This window comes from Arachis stenosperma, chromosome 8 (genome assembly GCF_014773155.1).
Source record: "Arachis stenosperma cultivar V10309 chromosome 8, arast.V10309.gnm1.PFL2, whole genome shotgun sequence".
NCBI lineage: Eukaryota > Viridiplantae > Streptophyta > Magnoliopsida > Fabales > Fabaceae > Arachis > Arachis stenosperma.
In genome coordinates, this window is record NC_080384.1 from 2,859,783 (window position 1) to 2,873,216 (window position 13,434).

At 36.0% G+C, this 13,434-nt stretch overlaps 2 protein-coding genes across 2 annotated transcripts; one reads left to right on the forward strand and one right to left on the reverse strand.

Annotated features, from left to right (window-relative positions):
• The first annotated feature begins 173 nt into the window (after positions 1-173).
• On the forward strand, positions 174-3,454 carry LOC130944666 (uncharacterized). The gene is made up of 7 exons (XM_057873102.1): positions 174-414; positions 859-1,010; positions 1,103-1,236; positions 1,401-1,627; positions 1,726-1,929; positions 2,279-2,359; positions 2,603-3,454. Exons 1-7 carry the CDS (start codon positions 368-370, stop codon positions 2,853-2,855), a joined length of 1,098 nt encoding a protein of 365 aa, XP_057729085.1. The 5' UTR covers positions 174-367; the 3' UTR covers positions 2,856-3,454.
• A 59-nt stretch (positions 3,455-3,513) lies between these two features.
• On the reverse strand, positions 3,514-4,594 carry LOC130944667 (PRA1 family protein F3-like). The gene has a single exon (XM_057873103.1). It carries the CDS (start codon positions 4,396-4,398, stop codon positions 3,823-3,825), a length of 576 nt encoding a protein of 191 aa, XP_057729086.1. The 5' UTR covers positions 4,399-4,594; the 3' UTR covers positions 3,514-3,822.
• Between the last annotated feature and the right edge of the window lie 8,840 nt (positions 4,595-13,434).

Sequence of the window (13,434 nt, forward strand, 5' to 3'; positions counted from 1 at the left end):
TAAAATGTATTTTAAAAATTTATTTTAAAAATATCATAAAAAAATATTGGGATAAAAGTTTTTAAATTTTTTATATATTACATATATCAAATATATATATATTTATATATATATATTAGACAGTAAGTCAAAAGGAGTTAATTAACTTTTTCTCCACACCAAAGAAAAGGAGAGAAAAAAAAAAAAAAAAGAGTCAACAAAAAACAAAGGGAGAAAAGAAATTAAGAAACTGTGACGGCATGACGCAGTGAATCTTCGTACTCCGTTGGGTTAGGGTTCGCTGTGAATCTTCTTCAACCTCATTTGATTCGCCACTCCCTCTTCTTCATTTCATTTCCAGAATACGGTAATATTTTGCTCAGACTCAATGGACTCCGAAGCTGACCCTCCTGAAACTGAAAACCCACCCAAAAGGTTAAACACTTAAAAACGTTTTTATTCTTTCAATCATTTCATTCTGTTCTATGTGTATGCATGTGTGCGTGTTTTCGATTATTTAAATACTTAATTAAATGTAAACTACCATAATCACGATCGCTTCTTTGTTAGTAAAAATATTAGGTAGCTAGCTAGCAGGAATATTCCATTCATTTTTTCAGCTTGTTTAGGTTGCCTATAGTAGCTTCTAGAATAATCTGCCCCTTACTACTGAAAGTTAAGTTAGATTAACATAATGTATTCTATGTTAGAATTCTAATATAATTCTAAAGCATGCTTTGTGCTGGGTGCTTATAAATTCAAAAGTGAATGGATGATAGGATCTTCTATATGCCAAGAGACTAGAGGAGGGTTATGTATGTTAGAGCATGTGGCATCATCTTAAATTGTTTAAAGAATGCGTAATTCATTCAATTACAGACACAAATGCTCGGCATGCTATAAGCAATACAAGAAAAAGGAGCATCTTATTGAGCACATGAAAATATCTTACCACTCTCTTCATCAGCCGAGATGTGGGGTTTGTCAAAAGCATTGCAAATCTTTTGAGTCTCTCAGGGAGCATCTTACCGGTTAGTTTCCGAATCCATTGCAAGTTCAAATCTTTTGTGATCTTACTCCCCGCTTTTAGTTTTTTATTCCCCTTCGCGTCTTTATTTTGTAGGTCCATTGCCAAAAGGACTTTGTTCAACAATTTTCTCTCAACAAGGTTGTCAACTTTGCTTGTCACTATTTGATAGTGCCGTATCTCTCAGGGAGCATTTAGAAACATGCCGCTTATCTTCCCCTGCTCCTATGGTAAGTTGATCGTTGGCAGCATAAAGCACCTATATCAAATAAAATGTGTTATCTGTACTTTAACCAAGACCTGCTAAAGAAAACCTGCTAGCAACCCATGCGCTTTGTCTTCTATTTTATGTTTTTGTGTGGATGTTTATATTTGGTATGAAGCTGTTTTCCAGGGAACCGATGCAATGCCCTATATAAGCTCCCAAATTGACAATCTAGATTCCTGTGATGAAAATGGTGCTGGTGGACGTCCTAGAGCAATTGCAATGGATTGTGAAATGGTTGGTGGCGGGAGTGATGGATCGCTGGAAATTTGTGCTAGAGTATGCTTGGTTGATGAAGATGAGAATTTAATCTTCCACACATATGTACAGCCAATAATCCCTGTTACTAACTACAGGTACATTAAACTTGTACGGTATTTTTCCTGTTCTATCCAAGAGAAAGGTGGAAAAATGATCCAAGAGCATTCGGGTTGACTTCACTTGACATTTTCAGATATGATATAACTGGGTTGACCGAAGAGAATCTTAGAAATGCTATGCCACTGAAGGAGGTTCAGGAAAAGGTATTGCAAATTCTATATAACGGAGAATCCACTGGCAAAGTTCTAGATGGGGGGAAGGCCAGGCTTCTGGTGGGGCATGACTTAGAACATGATTTTGATTGCTTGAAATTGAATTATCCCAAACACTTGCTGAGGTAGGTCTTTGTAGAGTGAAATTTATGTTGTGCTAGTTCATTCCAAATATCATACCTTATTATAATAGGCTTGTTCTCTGATGAATGAAATAATTGATGGAAATTCCTGTCTTCGCACCCCCGTCCGCCCCCTCTCCCTCCCAAAAAAAAAAAAAAGAAAAAGAGGTTTATTTTTGTATGTTCCATCCTATTCATTTGCTTGGATATATATTTTACATTGAATTATGCTAGGTTGATTAAATATTTTCATTCTTTGAATGGATATTTTTAGTTTGGCAGCAGTTTTTTTTTTTTTTTTTTTGAGATGCTTGATCTCACTTTATGCCTATGCCTATATTTTGTGATGAAGGGACACTGCAAAGTATCGACCATTGATGAAGACAAACTTGGTTAGCCATTCGCTCAAGTATCTTACCCGAACATATCTAGGGCAAGTTAACTTTTTCCTTGAGTTTCTTTCAGCCTTAATTGTCTCTTTTTCCGCATTTTGCTTTCTGTTTTTTAAAATCTTGCATTTACATTGCGCTTGAATTTGGTTGCTCTAGGTTAAACATGATAGATTCTTGGAATGACTATATAGTTTTATGTTGACACAATATCATCATTAGCTAGTAATTGCAGATCCTATGCAGTTTTTAAGCTGTCTCATGTAACGGGCCTTTGGCTTTTACAGTTATGATATCCAAAGCGGCGCTCATGACCCATATGAAGACTGTATCTCTGTGATGAGACTATATAAGAGAATCCGGGGTCAAATTCATAAGGAGGAAGGCTATGGAACATTGACTTCCAATAACAACATAGGCGAGTCTGATTGTTGGCAATCTGAGAAAGTAAGCAACCTCACACCAGATGAACTATATGCCATGTCAAGATCAGACTACAGATGTTGGTGTTTGGATTTGAGACCAAACTTGGCACCCTGATTTTATTCATATCTTCAATGCGTCTAACTACACGGATTTGGGGGAGATGTTTTGGCATGTTCCTTTACGTAAATGTCTTACTAGCCTCCGGGATAAGAAAACGAAGTAATTGGAGGAAAAACAGGCACTATGTTTTGGAACTTTTGTAGATATTTATAAAGCTTTGTTTCAATCACCTGCCCAGTTTTAGAATTTGGACTCATGCTGCATTTTGATGATAATTGAAACATCACACAAGGATAAAACAGGGTTTTGACTTGGTCGTTGATCCTCCTTCAATGGAGCTACTCGTAGATCTAAGGTTATGGCTGTTTAAATTGCAATACACAAACAACGTTGAAGGAAACTTCGAGAAAAGAAAAATATTGGTTATCTATTACCTTCCAAAAAAATACCGATTTGAGCAAAATAATTAATTAGGTATGATTTTTTGGAGATGAAATCCAACCAAACATCACATATGAATACTTTTATCATTGCTACTTTGTGTCAATTTTATTTAAAGGGACCCCTGTTGTTTCTCTCGTTGAATTATTTTTTAATTAATTTATTTATTTTTATCTCAACTACCACCTCCAAACCAAAACCCACCCGCAACAGAGAATTAAATTTAGTTCATACTTCATATCTTGCAGTAAACTTCAATATAAAATAAAATAAATGAAAGCTGAACATAGTTCTCCAAGCATTATTGCAACTTTCTTCACAAACCCCCTAAAGAGGAAAATTAAAAAAAAGAAAATTCAAACATAAATCTGAAGGGGGAAAAAAGAGGAACATTTTGAAAAATATAAAAAATCTAAAAATTTTCGCTAACAATAAACCAAATTACAAAATGATGGTTGAAAATTGAAAACATCAACACCAAGTTACCACCACAACGTGAACAATAACCAACAACAAAAAGAACAAAGATTAGAAATAATATGAATCTCTTGATCATAATCACAACTTAGAAGAATGAAATTCAAGAGGAAGAAGCAACACCAGGGTGATGATGGTGGTGGTGTTGTACCAATCCAGCAGCCTCCTCCTCATCAAAGAACAAGTCATCCGTCCGGCGCAGCGCGGCGTGCACCACCACCAGAACCACACCGACGAGGAGCGCGATGAGTATGTTTGCGGTGGCACCGGTGAGCAGCAAGAGCACGACGGTGAGCACTGACATGACGATGAGGATGACGCGGTCACTGATGAGGCGGCCAAAGATCGTGAGTGGCTCGTCGCGGAGGAAGTAGAGGAAGAGCCACGCGGCCATGAGAACGACGAAGACGATGAGCGAGATCGGGTGCCATAGGAGGCTGAGGAAGAGAACAAGGAGCACGACGATGGCGTAGTTCATCTGGAAGTAAGCGATGTTGGTGCGCACGCGCGAGAGCGCGTCTGAGAATCCAGATGGGAGACCGAAAGAGTGGAGGTTGAACATGAGCTTCCATGGGCGGCGCGTGCCTAGACCTTCCTTGATCCGCTGCTTGGCGCGTGAGAGGAACTCCAGATTTGAGGAGGGAGAAGAGGAGGTTGGGATGGTTCCGTACGTCGTCATCGCTCTCTAAGCTTCCAAGTGAAGAAGACGACGAAGTATGTTGACCAGCTTTTGGGGATTCTTCTTAGAGGGAACGTGCTGATGGAAACTGGAAAATGGAAAATGGTGAATGAACGCTGAATCATTAATAGGAATGCCAATTTTTATTATTTATTTATTTATTTATATTATAAGCTCCTTGTGCTATAGTTTCTGAACTCGTGGGACTATGAATGATAGCTTTCCTTTTATTCATATTGGGTTCATCATTCATTGGAAATTATTATCCGGATAATTAATTAATAATTAATTTCTTCTTTATTATTTTCGTATTCACTTTTGGGTTGGGGTGTATGTGGATCGGATCGAATATGGCCGAAAATTCGATCCGATCCACACAATTTCTATCAGATCGGATCGGATATGATATCCATGTTTTTTTGTGTTGGATCCGATCCGATACACACATATTAGATATCGGATATATTCACATAATTGAACTTTCTCTTTTTAATCATATTTCTATGAAAAAAATTCAATAAAAATATTTCTTTCACACTTTTAAACTTATTTATTTTTAAAATATTTTTAATCAAATTTTTTCTAAATAACAAAAATAAAATAATACAATATATGAATAATAATTACTAACTAAAACATACAAACAAATAAATATAACACTAAACATATATATATATATATATATATATATTTTAATTATTATTGTGCGGATCTGTAGATCGGCGGATCGGATATACGGATGTAGAGCAGATATCCGCGATCCGATCCGCAAAAGGTGCGGATATCCGATCTGATCAATCTGCGGATCAGATCATATCCACAATTTTTGAATCAGATGCGAATATTTATCCAAATATGTGAATATGATCCGATCCATAAACACCCTTACTTTTGGGCTGTGTATTTGTAAGTTGTAACTTGTGTTTCTAGTTTACAAACTCTTGAATCCTAGTATTTAGTTAATTAGATTTTTTTTTCTCAAATCTAATTCAAGTAAAAGATTATCTTCTAGTCACAAGTCTTATCTAATAAGTATTAAAATTTTAAATTTCATAGTAGAATTAGAAAATATCATAAAAAAACAATACAAGTAAATACTATTATATTTTTTTTCAAAAAAAAATCATTATACATTTAAAATTGGGCAATTTACGCTTATAAATTGTTTGAGCCCCAATATTACGCAAATACATTGTTTCAGTTTTATATACGCAAATGCGTTGTTTCACTATTTTATGTAAACCGCTACTGGCAGTAGCGGTTTACAGGTGTGCATAAACCGCTACAACCAGCCGCGGTTTATGTGTGTGAGTGTGTGAGTGTAAACCGCTGCTGGCAGCAGCGGTTTACGTGCGTGTGTGTGAGTGTAAACTGCTGCTGGCAGCGGGGGTTTACGTGTGTGTGAGTGTAAACCGCTATAGGCTATAGCGGTTTACGTGTAGTGTGCTGCCTATATAGTCAAATTATACAAAATTAAATAAAAATTAGGGCAATTTACGCTTATAAATTGTTTGAGCCCCAATATTACGCAAATACATTGTTTCAGTTTTATATACGCAAATGCGTTGTTTCACTATTTTATGTAAACCGCTACTGGAAGTAGCGGTTTACAGGTGTGCATAAACCGCTACAACCAGCCGCGGTTTATGTGTGTGAGTGTGTGAGTGTAAACCGCTGCTGGCAGCAGCGGTTTACGTGCGTGTGTGTGAGTGTAAACTGCTGCTGGCAGCAGCGGTTTACGTGTGTGTGAGTGTAAACCGCTATAGGCTATAGCGGTTTACGTGTAGTGTGCTGCCTATATAGTCAAATTATACAAAATTAAATAAAAATTAGGGCAATTTACGCTTATAAATTGTTTGAGCCCCAATATTAGGCAAATACATTGTTTCAGTTTTATATACGCAAATGCGTTGTTTCACTATTTTATGTAAACCGCTACTGGAAGTAGCGGTTTACAGGTGTGCATAAACCGCTACAACCAGCCGCGGTTTATGTGTGTGAGTGTGTGAGTGTAAACCGCTGCTGGCAGCAGCGGTTTATGTGCGTGTGTGTGAGTGTAAACTGCTGCTGGCAGCAGCGGTTTACGTGTGTGTGAGTGTAAACCGCTATAGGCTATAGCGGTTTACGTGTGTAGTGTGATGCCTATATAGTCAAATTATACAAAATTAAATAAAAATTAACTAAGTTCCATACAAAACTAAGTTCCATACAAAAGAACATGTATTAATAGAAATAATTAAAAATTTTATATGAATAATGAGTACTAAAAATTCCGATACAAAAATATAACAATATGCATTAGAGAATGTAAAAAAAAATTCTAAAAAAACATATTACTATGAACAAACAAAATAAATGTAAAATTGATTAAAAAAATCAAAACTTATAAAAACTGATAATTATTCTTGATTTTTTTATTACAAATAAAATCGAATGGCAAAATTAGCAAAAAAATAATATTTTTTTAAATTTTTTTTCATTTTAATAATTGAACAGAGCGTAAAAACTACACTTAGTTATTTCCAGTGAACAAGAGTTAAAACATAGAAGTCATGTTTGTCTTTAAAGAAAAAAAAACAGACAAACAAAAAATTCTGATATTTAACAAGAAAAGTCTAATTAAAAATATGTTGCAGCCAGTACAATACATAAGCCTATATTAAAATCCACGATTATAAAAATAAGTTAAAATATAAATATAAAATATATATTAAAAATAATTAAATAATATATATTTATATATAAATATATAATAATTTATTTTAATAATTTATTTTAGTATATAAATAATATTTTTAATCAAACATATACAAAATAAAAAGATACGCGAGTACATAAAAATAGGGAGATATATAGGTGTATTATACACATAATATATTAAAACAGTATTTTTTGTTCTTGTTTTTTGTGTAATTTACTCTCTAACTGAACTATATCTGTATTATACACATAATATATTAAAACAGTATTTTTTGTTCTTGTTTTTGGTGTAATTTACTCTTTAACTGAACTATATCTCCCTATTTTTATGTACTCACGTATCTTTTTATTTTGTATATGTTTGATTAAAAATATTATTTATATACTAAAATAAATTATTATATATTTATATATAAATATATATTATTTAATTATTTTTAATATATATTTTATATTTATATTTTAACTTATTTTTATAATCGTGGATTTTAATATAGGCTTATGTATTGTACTCGCTACAACATCTTTTTAATTAGACTTTTCTTGTTAAATATCAGAATTTTTTGTTTGTCTATTTTTTTTTTTCTTTAAAGACAAACATGACTTCTATGTTTTAACTCTTGTTCACTGGAAATAACTAAGTGTAGTTTTTACGCTCTGTTCAATTATTAAAATGAAAAATAATTTTAAAAAATATTATTTTTTTGCTAATTTTGCCATTCAATTTTATTTGTAATAAAAAAATCAAGAATAATTATCAGTTTTTATAAGTTTTGATTTTTTTAATCAATTTTACATTTATTTTGTTTGTTCATAGTAATATGTTTTTTTAGAATTTTTTTTACATTCTCTAATGCATATTGTTATATTTTTGTATCGGAATTTTTAGTACTCATTATTCATATAAAATTTTTAATTATTTCTATTAATACATGTTCTTTTGTATGGAACTTAGTTTTGTATGGAACTTAGTTAATTTTTATTTAATTTTGTATAATTTGACTATATAGGCAGCACACTACACTACACGTAAACCGCTATAGCCTATAGCGGTTTACACTCACACACACGTAAACCGCTGCTGCCAGCAGCAGTTTACACTCACACACTCACACACATAAACTGCGGCTGGTTGTAGCGGTTTATGCACACCTGTAAACCGCTACTGCCAGTAGCAATTTACATAAAATAGTGAAACAACGCATTTGCGTATATAAAACTGAAACAATGTATTTGCGTAATATTGGAGCTCAAACAATTTATAAGCGTAAATTGCCCTTTAAAATTAATGTTAGCTAATTATTAGTTTGTTTTTATTTAATTAAGCTCAATATTTATCTATAACAATTGCAGAATAAAAAACAGGAATATAAGAAAAAAAATTACAATATTACTTATTGTTCAAAAAAATTTGAATTTGAATGTGTAAAAAAAAACCAATAAACAGTAAAAGACCTAGAGAAAAAAGGACAAATGTCAAAAGTTACAGAAAAAATTGAAAAAATTATATATAAGATAAATATGATATATAATAGAATATAATAGCATTGTTTAAGCGATTTTCTCTAATTGAATAAGGTTTTGTTAGTGTTGTATACTCTATAATTATGTTGTAAATATATAAGAGAATTTACAATTGAAGATGTGAACAATCATGTGCCACGAAAAGAGGAGTTCTTGATTGAATATACTATTGTTGAGTAGGATGGAAAGGTCACTTGACTTTGTGAAGAAGGAGAATTTATTAACATTTCGGTTTCGATTTGATCTCTTAAATGTTGCTTTTATCACACAATAATACTACATCAATAATACAAATGTCCTCTCATGTGTTTTATTAGTATATTCTTTTATGGTTGTTACATGTTAATGTAGCTTTTATGTTACGATTTTTTATTTAAATAAATAAAATAAATATAATAATTATCGAAATAAATAATTTAAAAAATATTTATCAATTTATGTTTTTTATTTATATTTCGTTTATACAGTGTAAATGAGATATATGCAATGTTCATCTAGTTTACAGTGTCAACGAGATACATGGAGTAGAATTCCACCAGCTATAAAAGGATGTGTAATCCTTAGTATTTTTTACAAACTTTTTCTATTCTTTTTGTGTCTCATATTTCTCACAAATACAAGGCATTAATGGCCAGTAATAGTCTATACATAGTTGTACTTGTTTATCCTAACTGTCGTATAAGAAACGGCGACAACGGGGTGACATTTGAGTGTGAGGATCTGATATTGTTTCGCACACAGTGTGTAGAGACGTTGTCCGATTTGAGGAGTTTGATATTGAGCAAGCTCGGTGGTACAAAAGCGAGGAAAATCGGAAGGGTGACGTATAGGATGCTGGCACCCATGGGTAACGGAGTCTTTCGGTTTCGACTATTCCGACTTTTTTTAGGGGATGAGCATGTGCGAATGATGTTTGACATCGATGGGAGGATCATGGTGTAGCAAGTAATGGAGCTTTCTGTAGAGGTAGGACACAGTGGCGGTGATCCTTCCGTACACTCGACCTATGTGCAGGACGACTGACCCCTCGCACCACCGCCCATTCATGTCGCCGTTCCAGTGGATGAGGCAGAGGAGGACGAGGAGGAGCCGGACAAGGATTACGTGGCGGACAGTGGTGACAACGACTTGTCCAATAATGGGGATGAGGATGAGTGTGTTCTGCAGACACCTGTTTAGACCGTAACCCGCCATGTCCTACCTCCACCTCTTCCAATACCGACGCTTTCGGCAGTTCCGTCTCACTATCACAGTCTGGATCTGGACGTCATACATGAGAGGACTCCATTTCTTGACACGGGTGAAGAGGATTACAACCTAGACAATAGTGTAGAGTTTCGGGTCGGCCACAAGTTTAGAAGCCGAGAGGCAATGCTTCAGGGTGTGAAGAACTACAATATTCGGAGGAGTGTGGAGTACCGGGTGATCGAATCGGACCGATTAAAGTACCATGTGCAGTGCCGTCAAGCTGATAATGGGTGTCAATGGAGCCTCCGTGTGGCCCTTCGGCAGAATCTCGGATACTGGTAAGCTTAAGTTTACTTGTGCTTTTCATTACTTCTATACGATATACTAAGTAGGTGTACAACATGGTTGAAGCAATCCTGTTTTGTTGTGTTCTGGGAGGTTCGGAGGGTGGGTGGAGTGCATAGTTGTCTAGCACCCACCATGTCTCAAGACCATCATCAGTTAGACAGCAGTCTGATCTGTAGGATCATCTTTTCGTTGATTCAGTCCAACCTCTGTAAGCATTCCGGTTTTGCAAGGTGTGGTCCAAGCAAGCTATCACTTCAAACTATCCTACAGAAAGGTGTGGATGGCCAAGAAGAAGACAATTGCACAAATCTATGGGGATTAGGAAGAGTCGTACAATAAGGTTCCGAAGTTATTTCAGGCACTACAGAGTTATTTTCCTGGTACCATTTGTGACCTACGCGTCAAACCGTTCTACGATGGACACCTCCTGGTACGTGACTGCAGTATGTTCGACAAGGTATTTTGGTCTTTCCCATCATGTGTCGAGGCCTTCAAGCATTGCAAGCCCTTTGTCTCTGTAGATGGTACGCGTCTGTATGGCAGGTATGGTGGTGTGTTGCTTATTGCGGTGGCGCAAGATGGGAATAGCAAAATCCTGCCTATTGCTTTTGCCAATGTGGAGTCCGAGAGCACCGAGTCATGGTCGTTCTTCCTAACTAATCTAAGACGCCACGTCACCCCACAAGACGGCCTGCTGGTTATCTCCGACAGATCTCAGGCTATCAAGACCGCGCTTAGCTCTGATGACAGTGTTTGGCATCCCCCAAGAGCCTACCATGCTTACTGCATAAGACACATGGCTGTGAATTTCATGACTCGGTTCAAGTCAGCCGAGGGTAAGAGATACCTCATTAACGCTGCTTATAGTCCAAGCAAGGCCGGTTACGAGTGGTACATGGATGCGTTGAGAGGAGTCTCCCCAGCAATGGTTGACTGGGCTGGTCATTTCAGGAAGGAGATTTGGCTACAACATTGCGACAGCGGGCGTCGGTTTGGTCACATGACGACAAATCTGTCCGAGTGCATCAATGCAGTGTTGAAGGGCACCCGGTAACAGAGATATATACGATTCATTAAGTAACAAACCATACGAATTAACAACAATGTTTAACGCGAAATGAAAAAGTAATATTTGGTTACCTTGCAGCTAGCGGATACTGGTAGACTCCTCTATCTGGTGGACACCACTGAGAAAACCTCTGATAAATCTAACTCATCAAAAGCGGAGTGCAACCGACGATGTCCATGACGCCCCGCTATACCGCCAAACAGAGTGACTGGTAAGTCCAGGCCAGCACAGCAGAGCCCCAAGATAATGCCTTACACTCCGCGAAGTCTCGGAGAAGCGGTAGCCACCGTACGTGCACCAGGTTGTTGGACTTGTCTGTCAATAAATACCCTCGATCAATAACATAATATAGCATCGGGCATACTATTAGAGGGTCTCAGAATCATCGGTCGGAGGCATTTGACGGACACGATCACGCAACCAAACCAGCTTCAGCGTGAACGACTCCTTCCTCTGCGCAGCCTGCTGTGCCACTACCGGAGCCCTGGCACTAAGCAGCTGCTCCACCATGGCCCACGTCTCCGTGCCGTACCACCTACCAAAGTCACGAAGGCACCCCCCAACGGGGTTCCCGTGTGCGCGTAGGCTTAGGTGGTACGTCACGTCCTGCAGCGTGATAGTGATCTCACCCCACGGGAGATGAAACGTGTGTGTCTCCGAACGCCATCGCTCTACGAGTGCCAAAATCAGGGAATTGTCAAATGTGAAGTCCCTGAGGGGCACTGTGTCGCCGAATCCGGCCTCAGTCAGATACGGAACGATAGCGTCCGGTGGAGGAAAGGTATGGCTGACTCGTCGGAACAGTAGAAGAAGAGGCCTCTGCGGAATGAAAAAAAAAATTAACCTATAAAGAGATAATAATAAATTTGTGTACTCTACATAAGAACAAAGTACTACTACTACTACTTAAGAACATTCTACCATGTCTCTACTCTACAAATGTCTTTAAATTACTTATGTCGGTAAGCAAATCTTAATTGAGTCATTCCAATTTTACACAAGCAAATATTGTTCTAAATTCATCATACAGTCCAATTCCTAGTTAGCATTTTACTCAGTACTTGTCATTACGAGACTACCCTAACAATGTCCATATACTTAGATTAACCGAACAGAATGCAACTAACCCCGAAGTCAGTCACTCTGGCGTAATGCGACGTCTCGTTTAGTTTATTAATGTCTCCGTCGTTTCCCGCCTGGCGTGCCATCACTGTATCGGTCTCAAATATGGTTGGAAAGGGTAAAAAGAGGGGAGAAAGAGTTTGACTAAGTCAAAATGAGGTCCAAAAACAGGTTGTAAACGACTTATACTTATAGGCGCCGTTCGACCGTGTAAACGAAATAAGGGTCTATTTCATTTACCGTGTAAACGAGATAACCATATTTCAGCTGACGTGTCATATCTCGTTTATACTGTAAACGAGATGCACGCAATTTTTTCTCGTTTACAGTGTAAACAAGACATGACTGGTAAATATAAATCGGTAAATATTTTTTAAATTATTTATTTCGATAATTATTACATTTATTTTATTTATTTAAATAAAAAATCCTTTTATGTTATCGTAGCATATATTTATTTATTTTTATCTAAGGTTTAAAAAGCTTCTAATGACGAAACATGATATAGTTCTTTCATTAGATTATGATAAGTTCTAAGTTTGAACAAAGTGATGAACATAAAACAATGTCACACATCATAACATATATACAATTTAAATCATAGTAATAGAACTGGAATTATAACTTTTTTTTTTAATAAAGATATTACATACTATATATATAAAGTATAATTGAGCAATGAATCAGCAATAATATTATGAAATTTATAATTGAATTTGGAGAGGACATGAGTTGGGTGGATAAGGGCACTTAAAACATTGTAGGGACGGCAAATCAAAAAACAAAAGGCGACGGCAATGTAGCGACTATAACTAAACCCAAAGCAAATAATAAAACAACGTGTGACCAAGTAAGAAAAGCCACGTGTCCACTATGAAATGTCCCAGAACATTGCCAAAAAATCTTTCTTATGCATTTTTTTAAGAGTTTGGTTTATTTGGTCAAATAAGCATAAACATCATCAACATGACAACTCACTTGATCCACATTTCATGTATTACTATGATTTCGTTAATGAATTTTTTTATGAATAAACATGATATAGTATGTAGTGTTCCCTTTTTGACCATGCACTACTAAACACA